Genomic DNA, 15,361 nt, shown 5'->3' with positions numbered 1-15,361 from the left:
CTGCATGGATTTTTCTCTCTTCCCAAATGAGACCTGAAACAAATTTCAAAAGTTGTATTTTTTTTTACCTACATGTTGTTATTCGTTTGTGATTGGCTTTGTTTGGTTTTGGGGTGTTTTTTTGGGTTGGTTTTTTTGTTGTTGTTGTCTTGTTTCATTTTGTTCCTGGGCTTTTCTGGGTTTTTTCATTTTGTTTTTTTTTTGGTTTGGTTTGGTTTCATTTTTTTTTTTTTTTGTTTGGTTTGGTTTGGTTTGGTTTGGTTTGGTTTGGGTTGGGTTGGGTTGGGTTGGTTTGGGTTTTTATGGTTTTGGTTTTTGGAGCTTTTTTGGGGGTTTTTTTAAGTGAAAGGGGTTTGAATCTCTACATATTGTTGTAATATGAACAGATAAGAGTTCTGGGAACAAGAAAGGTTCTAGACATGCTGCTTTGCACTATGTGATGGTAAATTTCATATTCTTTGCAACACTCTCATACACAAGCTTATTGGGTTAAAAAGGAATAGAGAAAGAGCGGAGAATGAGAATGCCTTCTGAGATCTGGGATTAAGCAAAATCCTTTGCATGTGAATAAGGATCTTAGCTTTATTTTCTGTTTGGCTTCAAAATTTCTCAACAAGAGCAACTTGGCTCCCATATAGTCATGTGCTCATTAATGCAGGATTATGGTCCCTTTGAAACTCTTTCTGACAGTCTTCACCTCACAGTTATAAATGCAGAACTGGATATTTCTGGGTTAAAGGATCAAAACTCAAACTGAAAGACAAAAGGCTCAAACAGTATAAAGCTATAATTACCTCCAATGGGCTCAGTGTACCAATTAAATGCTGCACTCTACCTTTATTTACACCACTTTCTGTTTAGAAGGAACTCACTGATTTCAAATGAATGAAACCTAAGTAAGAAAAACTGCATTGTGTCTCAGGTTATTCTGTGCCTGACTTCTGTTTCCCTAATACTGTATGTCAGTGATCCCAAAACTGAAGATTAATCTTTTTAGGAAAGACCATTTTTAAAAAAGCTTCTGGTGACCCTCCTATTTTCAATGTGAAAGTTCTAAATGTTTGGTTTTATAAAAAAGTAAAATGTTATGACTGCATTTCCTTCTAATTCCAAGGTGAACATTCAAAAAATTCTTGAAAAAGAAGAGACAAGTGTGTGTATGCCCTTCAAAGTAATTAGCAAGTTTCAACAGTGATTGGTACAAAACAATTATTGTCATTGATCAGTGCTGAACAGATAATTTTAAACAAAGTCATTGTGTGCTCAGCAGATTACAGCTTGTTAACGGGCAAGTTCTAAATGACCTCTTAAGCTAGTCAAATCAATGATGCATATTCCTCATTAAGTAACATCAAAATGTAAGTGGTCTTATAAATAATGTTTATTTTAAGCACTAAAACAAATGGCAAAACCTTGATATATCAAAAGCCATCTGCTCGTGGAATTTTTTTTTGCCATAGGATTACTTTTGTTGCTGAGAATTTACAGGAACATTAAGTCTTTTAAGAGAGAGAATCATATTTTGCCTCAAAACTGAAACTGATTTAAACAAGATCTCTGATTTAATTTTAAAAGGTAGCTCTGATGACAACCAAATGCAATCCAGAAGGACAAGATATGTAGACTGGCTTCAAAACTATGAGCATGTGTATGCCCTCGATACTTCAAATGCCAAAATTGAAACTGCCTTTCTAAAGAGTGACTATAAGCTGAAATAAATAGTTAATAATACCATGAGACAAAACAAAGTGGTTAAATAGAAAAGCATTCACAGTTATTCTTATATTTTTAGAACACTGAGTTATATTAATCATGAATCAAGCTTATGATGAGTGAATATAAGGAACTGTTGGCGTAGGAAGCCTGAAGTTTGAGCACACATGATCTGTGCAGAAATGCAACAGGTCTGACTTGCTATTGAACCTTGGTTAGCTCTTCAAGAAACACTGGACAGAAAAAAACACAAAAGCATTCAGTGTTGGTAACATTTAAAGTCTCCTCTGCAGATATGGCTGCACAAGATTTAGACAGAGGAGAATCAGATTCTGACATTTACAACTAAATAAAGATCTGTTCTATTGTTTTCTACTGATTTAAATTTCCATTAAAGAAAAGGACATGACTGAAAAAATGGTACTTTGAAGATTTATATCACCTAATGATTCAACATTATATTTCCATTACAAATGAATGTGAACACATTCAATTTCTTTTAAAAATGAAAGACCAAATGCAAAACTCCATTTGACTAGAATACATAATTACATCTGAAATTTGGTCTTCAAATATCTTCTGGAAGTACAGAGGCAACTTTTAAGAGCTGGCTTACATCTTATGTTTTCTCACTGATCTCAGCTGCATGAGTAAATAGCATTTATCCACTGTGGAATACTTTCAAACTAGCTAAGTAAGAAATGAACTATAACAACAACAAAAAGGTACATTTGTGAGGTATTAAACTGCTGTTAAACACCTTCAGTTCTTTAACATGCACCAAATATAAGATTCTACTTTGTGCCTTTGAGAGAACTAGAACTAAGCAAAACACCTGATGAGTACAGGTCTCTTGACTCTGAGTCATTCCAGACTCAGAGAGGCCACAAAATTAAAATCCATTCTGAGAATCTTCTTACTCTATACGAGTTTCCCTGCATTAATCCCTGGGTTAATCTCCATTGTCACCATATTCCTACGTTTGGGAGAATTCAAAAGGTAAGGTGCCTGGCTTAAAAAGATACAGACTTCTAAAGTAAAGCAGTTTTATGTCACAAAATGAAAGAAATAAGCAACATAAAAAGACTTAATCACAAAAATTATTTTATGTTTTCCCCATATTTGTTTTACATATTTGGTTAAGTGCAGTTTCAAAGTTCAGGAAAAGAAAGCTAGTTTCTAGTTAAATATGTTTTCCAGTTTCACCCATGACAAACTTCATTTCCCGTATATTCATTGAAGTTCAAAGTCTGTTTAGACACTTCTTCATCTAGCAAAATTCACTCTTAATATCATCAATGAGATCAGTTCAGTTCCACCTCTGCATTTAAACAATGAAATTATCCTGTGTTCTCTAACTTTTGAGATCCAATACAGCAAATGCCAAGAGAAAAAGAGAACAGACACACTAACAAGAGAAAAAGCACAGCCACATCAACAAGCTTAAAAGCCCTGTAGTTTGTCAGAATTGCAAATATATGACCACTTTTGCAGAACAAATGTTCTTACATTTGTAAGAACACTGGCAGATAGAACGTTTGGGGGTTTTATCAGTATCATACATGATAAGGTCCAATGGACATTTAAATGGAGCAAGACACATTCAGGTACCTCAAATTCAGCTACAGTTTTCAAATACAACCCTGACTACTCAGTGAAAGTTTAATTTTTAACTATGTACTATTTCCTGCTGTTGCCATCAGCATATCAATCAAGTGTATATTATTCTGCTTTGCTCATTTTATTAAAAGCAAATTCGGAGCACAATTGACTTTTCATTTGTTTAACAAGTGAAGAAATATTTACCCTGACAGCCATTTCATTGTAGAATTTCTGCTTCTTAATAAAATATGCTCTCTGTGAATAAAAAAAAAAAAAAAGATGGCACATATTTCAGTTACACAAAGACAGTCCTGCTATTTTTACATATAAAAGATAAGAATCTTTATACATAATACGTAATAAGAGTTCTAGGCTAAGAGAGAATAAAATCAAACTTTGTATTGAAGAGATAGGCTTCCTAATACATAATGCAGGCTTAACCAGAAAAATCTATGGTAGTCAAACTAGGAGCTAATGGAGATATATGATCATAAAATGCTCTCCGCTGAGTTTGATAATCAATGGTGCTCTACTGAGAGTAGAATAACAAAGCAGAAATATTCACAAGTGCTGGTGACATGTAGTATTGTATGATTTATTCACTGGGGTTCTTTTAGCCAAAACTCACAGAAACATAAAAGGAATTCATATTTCAAGATGTCTGGTTTAATGAAAAATTCAGAGAAATGCTGTCTTCAGTCGAAATCGTTCAAGGATACGGATGCAGTGATGGAGCAAAATTGTGCCTTGCAACCATCTGTACTAAATGTTATGTACTTAGCTGCCTCCCAAGTAATCGTTGGGAATTTTGTTTCATTTAATATGCATTTTAGCATCGTAAAATCATAAATACAATGATACCATGTTACAGTGAATCCCCTGATATAAAAAAACAGTTCCTGAAGTCCTGGTTTCCTTCCAAGAAAGTAGAATTCCTCTCATAGTGAACGAATCCCCTATTATACTAAGCAATCACTTGGCAGCATAGGTTATTTTAATGGATACATCACTTTAAACTAAGCTTTCACATCTGTTCCGCCCTCTAATTACAAATGCAAAATGAACATAATTCACAATTGTATCATAAAAAGTAAAATATAAGTACTTTGAATGCAAGAGTATGTCCTTTATTTAGCACAACATGCAGCTTTTATGTGTTTCTCATGTTTTAGACACAAATCAAAGGCAAAAGTGCTTTCCCCTGATATAGTGATTTTCTCCCCCATGGCAAACAGGAATTCACTATAAAAGGGTTTCACTGTAATTAGTGTTATTTGAATTGCCTAGTCTGATCCAAAGCAAATTGTCTGTGGAGAGCAGCAGGACTGGATTATTTATCAACAGTCTGGGCAATTAAGAAACAGTTGGCTGCAATATGTTATTTACAAATGAACACAATGATGCTACTTCATTTTAAATTCTCTTTCTTCATTACATTAAGCAAGGCATAATTCCTGCAGTTTAATTAAGGTGCATTTTAAATGCTCACTTTAATATCATACAATCTACTAATAATGGAAACAGTACAAAAGATATTTCTTATATGAAAGAAAATTGCAGAATTGTTAAAGTTCAAAGAAGTTTCATGCATATGTGTGGATGTGCATACATACACATCTACATCTACATCTACATCTACATCTACATACATACATATATATATATATATACATACATACATACACACACACACACACACATATATATATATATATATATATGGGAAAATCTACCCCAAATGTACAAATTAGAATAAATAATGGACTGTCTCTCTCCCCTTTATTCTCCATAAGTATTTACTGAGTGAGACTAACTGCAGATAGCTAACAATGGACTGAAATAATGGTTCTCTGACTAAAGTATATCCCTAAACTGCTTGATTAAATTGATACAATTTTGGGTTGCAGCTCATCTTTTCTTTCTTTGGAAGGGAACATAAGAGTTACCACACCACCAAATAGATAAAATACGTTTTAATTGAAGCTTAAAATGTTCCTAAGCTTAAAAACTTTCATCAGATTTCTGGCCATCCATGATTAAACCAAACAATTTTACACCTTTTTGTTTATTCTTCTCATATTTGAAAGCTGTGAGCACTTAGGTCTGAATGCATCCCATTTCACTGAGGAACATAATAAATTGGACACCTCACATCATTAATGCTCTTTGTATCATCCATACTGAGAGACAATGTGGGACAACTTTGAGCTTGGCCAAGTATTGAAGAACTCTGTCTACTATTTACAAAAACAGTCAATGGCAACTAAGGTCTGATCTTGCACACCCCACTAAGGTGTGAGGAATCCAGGCCTTACCCTACCACCTCTTAAGAGGGTTACCCAAAACAAGAAGGAAGTTACACATTCTTGCTTTTACTCAACTCTTGCTCTAAATCACAAATCTCTCCAATACAGAACTGCTCATGCAACTGTCCTTCAATTTTATTCTTGCACCAAAAGCCAAAGGCTATGTCAACATCTAGGTTCTTTTGGAAATGTATTTGCCCTCTGTTTTCTAATCCTGATTTGAAAATGATGGAGAAGGTGTTCATTGCTGTTCACAAAAACCTGTGTCATAATTTAGTGTCATAATTTAGTGCTTCAATACAAGTCTACATTTATGTACTCTCCTAATAAGCAAAAGATTCTTTCCAGAACTGGGGTCTGTTTGTCCAGAAGACACTTTTCTTATATTTAAGTGGAATTTCATGCAGTTCAGCCCATGCCCAAATGGATTGCCCCTCATTTTTCACCAAGTGCCAACTCAAATGTGACACTGCCAGGTTGACTCTCTGGAAAGAATTACTTTCCCACCTCATCCATGTGCCACCTCTACTTCTGAGCCAGGACGTCTTTGTCTTTGTCATGAATTCTGACATTAATATACAGGCCTTCCTACCAGCTTACCTTAAGTGTAGGTTTTCATAACGTATTTGAAGCCCTGTATATGCAAACTTTTGTATACTTTCTCATTTTGTATTTAAAAACATGCTTGGGGATCATCTACAAATGTGCTCTGACTGGTGACTTCTTTTGCCTTAAAGAGTTAATACAAAATGACAATTTCAAAGAATTTGAAGAACCAGGGATCTGACTGAGTTTGAGAGTGAGATCGATGTTGAGAGAAGGAAGCAACACATGGTCTAAATTGCAATGTGGTCATGGTGTATTTTGGGGGGTTTTGTAGAGCAAATAGGTATTTGCCTAATTCCTATTGGTCTGGAATTATTTAAAACTGGCTGTTGACTTAAAGCTAAATCACTTAGGGTGTTGCCAAACTATATAACCTAAAATATTCACTTTTCTCAACTGCATCTCTTTCCAAAGTAAACTGAAAATATGGCCATCATGCATACCAGCCTCATATAATAATGACATGTTACAATTCCCCTTGCTTTAGCAAATGATTCCTTGGCTTTGAGAAAACAGTAATAAAGAAACAATGATGCATAGCTTGTTTCATGTTCTGGTTTTCACCTGGTTTTAAAATTCATACCTTCCTGCAGGTCATGCAAACTTTCAGAATCCAACACAATCAATTTAACCAAGCTATTAAGAAACCAAGTAATTAGGAGAGCAGCTCTTAATTTTAGCTTGAGATTAATTAGGAAACAAAGCTTTATATGAAATCACTTATATTTAGAATAGAAAGGGACATAACTTTAATCATATAAGTGCCATCAATAGTTGTAAGTTTTTTAGTTTCTTTTACCAAATATATCTCTTAACAATGAAAGGAAGAGGCACTAGAGAAGCAAATGAAATACTAGTGGTGATGCACATATGGACAGCCAATCTGATGAGCCTCTGCCTTTGTTATTTTCCGCATCAGTACCATTCACATTTCACAATTTTGAATATAATCATTAAAATGATTTATTATCAAGCAATCATGGGTATTTTGTGCATATGCTTTGCCTTGTTTGCTGGCAGCAGATACCAACCCAATCATTATCAGCAGAAAAATTTTAAAGTTACCAGTGTATTTAAGGAACTATCATGCCAAATGCAACATTGTCTTTCATAGTCAGGAGTCATTACAACAGTTACTAGCAAGAGTTCATTGCAAACATTGCCTGATCCTTTAACTTGAAAGTTATGTTAAGCTGCTGAGATTTTGCTTTTTACAGCTTCCAAGTTCAGCCGTTAATTGAGTAAAGATAGTAAAACAACAAATATAAGGTATTAACTCACACTTTATGTGTAAGTCCACCCCAAAACAAACTGAATACAGCAGTCCAAAGGGAGTAGAATGTGCCTTTTTATCTCATACTTGTGTGGTACTCAGGTTGGCTTCCAATCAAGCTGTTCTCTTTAGTCTTCGCCAATCAAAGTGATGGCAAAAACAACATTTAGTGTTTGAGGGGAAAATATCATTTCCTGTGCTGATTGCTGCAAAATTTGTAAGCTTTCTAACGAGATTCTCTTCCTCTAGAGCCCTGGCTAGCACTGGATAAGTACTGGAATCCAGAAACTGGATTAATTACTCTGATTTAGAATTCACACTGATTTAGAATGTGTGCATTAAGCTGCAGAATTTTTTGTCCTACATTGTTCCACAGACTTCAGATTTGGCAAGAATTTCAGTTATGTCTGTTTGAAGAACTAAATGTTCATAAGGCTTTATTGATTAAAGACTTATTTTTACTATTCAGAATTATATTCAAGAACAGAAAGCTGAGGAGGTCTTTATGATGTTAGCTCTCTCAGGTCTGTGATTACAGGCAATCTGTTTGATCACGTTGATTTCTTCCTTCCCTTGTCCCAGTGACTGCACAGATCCTTTCTTTTCATTACCAAATTTTAAAACAGATTATCATGCCTCTCTTCTATAGAAGCTTTCCTAGATTAAACAAACCTTCCTTATATTCAGGAATAATATTCAGCTGAAGTCCTAATTTTTTTCAAAACAGAACCCAATGCAACCATGCAGCTATCTGCTCTGTATTCAAGAATTACTTTTAGAAGATGAATGAAAACCACAGACTGAAAGGATGGCTCATCATTTATTAGTTAAGCCAGTTAGTAAGTTGGAAGAGAGAAAATCTTTACATAGATTATTGATAGACTTGGGGAAAAAATAAATGTTCTTTCAGGTACACGAGTCCTGATACATGGAAACATAGTTTAGTAGGGAGTATGAACTTTGGTTGGTAATATATGGTTTATTTTAGCTTTTTTTTACTTCTTTAATCATCTGTTTTGACTTAAAAGTAGTAATTTAACAAAATTAATCAAGAATAAATTACTAACAAGTTTAACAGTATTGTAAAACATTAACATAAATTGATATATTAATGAAGTAAATCACATATTTTATGTTAAATTCTTTTTTTCTTAGTCCTCTAAAGCTGATAGCAGAGGTTTTAGCTCATGTGCTATCACACACATTAGCTCTCCTCAGGTCCATCACAGGAATTAGATTGACTACAATCTGCTGTGTGCCTTAAGGCAAAACCTCAAATACTTCTAGGTTCATTAAATAAGAAATTTAAACCAGTAAAACACAAAATAGCAATGTGTAGACACATTGGCTTATCTTATTTTCAAAATTAAACGTTCTGCCAGGAAAAAAAGAAAAAGAAAAAGGAAAAAAAAGTCATCTTGTAAAGCTCCAATCCTGCAATTACCATCATGTGGGCAGACTTCTGCATGAGCAGATCTCATTGCTGGTTTGGGGACCAATACTCCAGAACTGCAAACACTTACTTAACTTGACTGTTAAGAGTAGGCTTGCTGAAATTAATGGTGCTTTTCATTGCAGTAAAGAGTGTGTATAAAAGATGGAGTTTCAGCTTTTTAATTTCATGATGAGTGAATGAATTATCCATATGTATTCTACAAAAAACCAAACAAAATTTTAAAAAGTACTTTTCTACCTCCACTACTTCTATGAAGTATTTTCTTCTTAGATAACCTCTCCACCACTTCTGTATCAAAATTGCCATTTTGCTCAGATATCTAAAATGGAACATATTAACAAAGTAATTAGTTTTCCAGACTTCAGACCTATTAACTTTTCATAATAATAAAAATAACATACAGTGTATTATGCATCATACAAATGACCACTACAAGCATACTTTATGCATATACATGTATATATATACATACACATATAAACATATGCACACACACACATATAGACCATTATATACATATATTTATTCATACACACATACTTTTGTTTTTGGAAAACATGGGTTACTGCAAACTTACCTGTATACTATTAGAAAAGTTTAATGAAAAAGCCTTACAAATTTAATTTGAATAATAAATTGTTTCATTTTCATGGTTTAAACCAACAAATCTGACCAGTTCAGATTTTTTTTCTGTCACATGCAACATTTTTACAGCTATACCATTTTTAACTATTTGATAAAACCTGCTGACACTTGAATTTTTAGATACTTTTTTCACTTTTAGACACCTTTTTGCTTTTATAAAATTACACCTAGCTTAATTATGAATGCTTACTTTGTCCTTAATTAATTAATTAATATATAGACATACATGTTGCTACTAAAAAATTCATAATTGATGTCACATAAATTTTTGCAGAAAATTATTGAATCATTACTTCTGGAAAAAGAAAAAGCTGTACAGGGGATCATTCATACCAGCTAACTATGGACATCAAACTTACAAGTCTGCACTCCACTCAGTGAAGGCAGTCTTTGGGTAATTCAGAACACTGAGAATTGGCTACATTGAGCCTGTGGTCCTAAGTAAGCCAGAGACAATCACAGAATTATAGAATCAATCAAGCTTGGAAGAAACCTTCAAGATGACACTGTCCAATTGTCTACCCAACAGCACCATAATCACCCCTAAATCATATTCCCAAGTGCCACATTCAGACACATCTTGAACTTCAGGAGATAGTGACTTTGCCACCTTCCCAGGCAACTCATTCCAATACCTAATAATTTTTCTATTGAAATTTTTTTTCTAATAGCTCATCTGAACCTCCTCTGATGCAGCTGAAGTACATTTCTTCCAAGTGCACATAATGACTGCAGCCCATCTTCCTATGAGGGAAATATTGGCTGTTAAGTAGCAAATGTTATTTAAGCTAATAATTCTTTAGGTTTCATTCAGTATGTCTGGATGATGTACAATTCATTCCAACAGGCAAGAGGTCAAACTAGAAGATGTAACAATCCCTCTCTCTCAACTGCCCTGTTTCATGAAGATACAGAAGTTTGAGCAGATGAGTTTGGCCAGCTGGGTTTATGACATAAAAAATGGAAGAGGGCTCTCTGGGAGAATGGACCAACCACAGTTTCGAGGAAATTTGTAACAATCTTATAAAATCATAGAATCACTAAGGTTGGAAACTACCTCCAAGATCAAGTCCAGTGTTGATACAGCATTTCCCAGAACAAAGCTGGTGAAGGGCCTCGATGGGGAAGCCACACGAGGAGTGGCTGAGGTCACTTCTGTTCAGCCTGAAGGAGACTGAGGAGAGACCAGTGCAGTCCACACCTTCCTCACAAGTGGAAGCAGAGAGGCAGGCACTGATTTCTCTCTGGTGACCAGTGACAAGGAGGGAGTGGGCTGAAGCTGTATTTGGAAGATTTACATAGGATATTAGAAAAAATTTTTCACTCAGAGGGTGGTTGGGCACTGGAACAGCCTTCCCAGAAAAGTGGTCACAGCCAAATTCTGCCAGAGTTCAAAAAGCATTTGGACACTGCTCTCATGCACATGGTACGACTCTTGGGATTGTCCTGTGCAGGGCCAGGAGCTGGACTTTGAAGACACTTGTGGACCTTTGCAACAAAGGATATTCTGTTTTTCTACATGAAAAGTCTCTGAAACAGCATATCCAAGGGACATCTAGTTATTTCTTTTTCTCCTACTCATAACAAGATTTCTTAAACAATACTGTGTATCCATTCTGAAGATAATTTCCATGCTTTCTAGCATCATGACTTTTTAATTTTATGCAGTTCTAAAAGTCAAAAAATTGTTATTTCTTATGATGACACAGCATATATTTAATTCTGTTGAAAAACTGGGTAACAGTTATTGCTTTTTTTTTTCCCAAAATACTCCAATTTTATTAAAATCAAGTAATACCATGAGAAATTCTGAGGAAAAATTCAATGCTGAAACATGGATTAAGATGGGCTTGATATACTACCTCAGATAGGCTCGGACACGGCATGCTCGAAACCAGCACTGGATCTTGACAGCAGCTTTGTATTTTATTTTTCTGTCTTCATCTATAGCTCTGAAAAAATATAAAAGTAGTAATATTTCCCAGCATGGTAATGTAAAACCAATGCAAAAATATTTTTCTAACTTGTTTTATTGTTGCAGCTTGGGATCCTTTTCACCAGGCTTTTCACTTTTAATTCTACATATTTCAGTGCTAGTGCAGAAAAATTTTATTTACAATAGTGCATAGTATGCAGGTAACAAAGAATATTGCAGCTCGTAGAGGATGTAAGTTTTGGGAGTGGGTATTTCTTATTCCCATACAACACTTAGATACATGTCAACATGTCACATGGACTTCTTCCACTGTAGGTGAAATATGTGGATAATGCTTTAATAATAATTAGGCCTAAGTTACAACAAAAATCACACAACTGTATAAAATTGCAAATCTACAGTGTTTGTGACAAAGCTAAAAGTCATGTAAGAAAGACCATGAAACGAAAAGAGATTAAAGAAACATATTGTTAGTCTGGAGGAGACTTTTCAGAGAGTTCAGGAAGAAATTGCTACCATGATGAGTTTCAGTGCTGAGGGGTAGAACTCAGCTATAAGATCTCCTCTAGCTTTTATTCTTCTTTTGTTTGTTTCAAAATGTCAGTAACTGACAAGTCTTTGAACTTAAAATTAAATTTTAATTTTCATTGGTTTTTATTCTTTCCCATTTTTATTAGGAATATAGTCACCAAATTCTTTAATTTGTTACATCTGACAAAAAATAACATTTAGGTTACTATTAGTTAGTTTTCTTAATTAGCTCTCCTAAGAAAGTTTCATGTCAACATTAATTGCCTCAGTAAATACAAACAAGATTATTGCTTATCTGATAAATTAGGATTATCCTCATTATACATCTGAAAATGGAATGAATTGCAGATTTGCTACCAGAGATCAAGAAACATTAGCTCTGCTCATTTTATATCATCTGGTGCAGCATGTGCTCTCGAATCACATTACATGGGCACAAATTTTCACTGTCTGATGTGCATCAGACATTCTGAGTGCCTGAAAACTCTGGGAAACAAGCTTTTTTACCTAAAAATAAACAGTTTTCAAAACTGGCTTGAGCGTTTTCTTGTTCCTTTCCTGTGCAGCTTCCTAGTCTTCAACAGGAAGGAGACACCTGCAGAATACTTTACCTTAGAGGAAAATTATTCTGATCAAAAGGGTATGAGCGATTTGGCCCTGGACAGGCAGCCACAATTACAGCTTGGAAATGAGGGGGATATGGGACTGGCCATGTCAGAGGTGCCAGCTCCAAACCCAGTCCTACCCACTTGGCAGTGACAAGAGCCTTCTGGAAGAGCAGAAGCCTTATCCTCTCTTACTCCCTGATAGATTTTTCCCAGTTGGCATTCAGTCTTACCTGGCCAGGACGGGAGAGAAGTCCTTGTAAAGTTTATCGAAGCAAACCAACAACAGAGTTGTTTTTCTCACAGGATAGTTCCACAAACACTCTCAGCTGCCCTTGCCAGCAGAAGTGTTTTGAGGTGTAAGTTTCTCAAGCAGGTATCTGCCCTTTTTATCAGATTGCCCAGTTGTCATACTGCTTGAATTAAGCTCTTGAGAGTCACAGATACTTCACAAAGGCTGTACTGAAATTTGAAAAGTCCTACTCAAGCACATGACATACAGATACTACAGTAAATAAAAGCAGGTTCTTGAATGAGTAGAGTGATAAAATTGTGTAACACTTAAAAGAATTAATTAATGGATCCTGTATATTCTTATCCTTATGCTAAGGGTATTTCTCAAAATGCAGGCTTATGGTATTCTTGCACTGTGGCATCATTGGGCAAGTTTTTCCCTAGAAAGGTGCTTTCCCTAAAAAGCCAGCTTAGGACACCTCATACCTTTCACATAAACAGAGTTCTACGTAAAGCACAACAGGAATGTTATTAGGATCAGAAAATCATTACTAAGACTTGTTGCTGTGCTGGACTCTTTGAATCCTCTCATTTGCATTCCCAGCTGCAAATCTGAATTTTCTGAAACTAACGGATCATAGCCCATTCTTAAAAGGGAAGCAATTCATTTTTGGAGAGCTCTGCCAAAAAAGAAATCCCCAAACAACAAGCATGCTGCCCTCCAATGGATTTCCAAGTCTGGCTCAGACTGCTCTTTCTAACCTGAAATATGTGCAATACAAGCATAGCCTCCTGCAACTGACGTTTGTTTAGTGAACTGCTGTGAGTACAGGCACAAGAGTATCAGTGAAAGTTCAGGCAAAGAACAGAAAAACACAACACTGTACATGCAGGCAGGACTTGATCTCTGTAACTTTTAGTGATGTTCAGAAGCTTTGTTATTCATGCCAATGATGTTGTAATTAGATTCAAAACTAAATATTTCATGATTAAGGAAGAAAAAAAAACCCACAACAATGCTAAACATGTTTGGGGTTTTTTTATGTTTGAGCTTTTTCATTTCAGATACAGGAACAGTGCAGCTGAATAAAAGGATTTATATGACAAATCTCTGCAATATTTAAGTAAGTCTTACAACTTTCAGTTTCCAAAAATCTGGTCTGGGAAAAGTTGGCCACCACCATTCTGGGAGTCAGAAAACTAGGCACAAACCACCCCGGCTGGTGAGGACAAGGGTAACAGATCTGATCTCTTTCAATTAAAAAAAAATTGAAATATTAAAAAATAAGTGGTGTCTTTGCAAGAGGACAAACGTCCAGGCACAGTCACAGATGTGAGCCAGGAGAGCAGGGACTCTGCGCTGGCGTGCCGCATCTCCAGGGATGCTCAGGAAGAGCGGCACCTCTAGGGCGGGACAGGGGCGGGAGGCTCCAGAGGCGGATCGGGGAAAGGAGGTCGGCTCCCGAGGCGGGAGAGGGCGGGCCTTGCGAGGCTCAGCGCCTTTCAGGAGTTTACAGAGGCTCCTTTTCCCTCAAAATTATCAGGGGGCGGTGAAGAGTGGGACACTCAGTATTTTCTGTGTATAAACGGGCCCCTTAAAGACGCTGTGCTGCGGAAATATTGGGGAAAAGGGGGTTGGTGCTCTCGGGAGGGACTTTTAAAGCTAAATAATTTTACAGAATCGTATCGTCACAGGCTGGGAGGAACCACAGTCATCTGGTCCAACCCCCCTGCTCAAACAGGGTCATCCCAGAGCACAGGGCACAGGACTGTGTCCAGACGGTTCTTGAATATTTCCAGTGAGGAAGACTCTACACTCTCTGTGGTCAACCTGTTCCAGTGCTTGGTCACCTGCACGATAAAGTTCTTACTCATATTTAGATTGAACTTGCAGTGCATCCAGTTTCTACCCATTGCCATTCGTCCTATTGCTTGGCACCGCCGAGAAGAGCCTGGTCCCACCTCGTCACACTCTCCCTTCACAAACTTAGAGACGTGGGTGAGGTTCTTTTCCACCCGTCTGTTTCCGAGGCTCAACAGGCCCAGCTCCCTCAGCCTTTCCTCGTACGAGAGATGCTCCAGTTCCTTAATCATCTTCATAGCCTTCCACTGGACCTTCTCCAGGAGCTCCGTGTCTCCCTGGTACCGAGGAGCCCGGAACCGGACAGTTTCCAGGGGGCTGCCTCCATCTCGTTGCCGGCGGAGACCGGGGCCCGTCCGCCCCAGCCCAGCATAAGGCGGTGCATCCCGCCCCACCACCGGCACGGCCCAAGTACCTGTTCGTAAGGAAATACTCCTCCCGGAGTCCCGCCAGCCTCTCCTGAAGCCGGGCCAGGGCGGCCATGCTCGCTCCCTCCTCCCGCCCGCACGACGCTGCCGCCATGGCAACGGGACCGGCCCAGTGCGCTCGAGCGCGGGGGTGTCGCTGCTCCCGGCGGCCCCGCAGCCCGGCAC

General features: G+C 36.9%; 1 protein-coding gene across 1 annotated transcript in view; it reads right to left on the bottom strand.

Annotated features, from left to right (window-relative positions):
* SPATA17 (spermatogenesis associated 17) overlaps nt 1-15,290 on the bottom strand; it is a gene marked incomplete at both ends in the record, with an annotated part of 85,937 nt that extends 70,647 nt beyond the window's left edge. Inside the window, 4 exons of the mRNA XM_084202583.1 lie at nt 3,520-3,570; nt 9,194-9,275; nt 11,464-11,553; nt 15,184-15,290. Coding sequence (XP_084058709.1) covers nt 3,520-3,570; nt 9,194-9,275; nt 11,464-11,553; nt 15,184-15,290 — 330 coding nt within the window. The remainder of the gene's footprint in view (nt 1-3,519; nt 3,571-9,193; nt 9,276-11,463; nt 11,554-15,183) is intronic.
* Between the last annotated feature and the right edge of the window lie 71 nt (nt 15,291-15,361).

Source organism: Fringilla coelebs (genome assembly GCF_963513975.1).
Source record: "Fringilla coelebs genome assembly, chromosome: 3".
Taxonomy (NCBI): domain Eukaryota; kingdom Metazoa; phylum Chordata; class Aves; order Passeriformes; family Fringillidae; genus Fringilla; species Fringilla coelebs.
The sequence above is the reverse complement of the archived record's forward strand: the minus strand, read 5'-3'. Positions and strand labels throughout refer to the sequence as shown.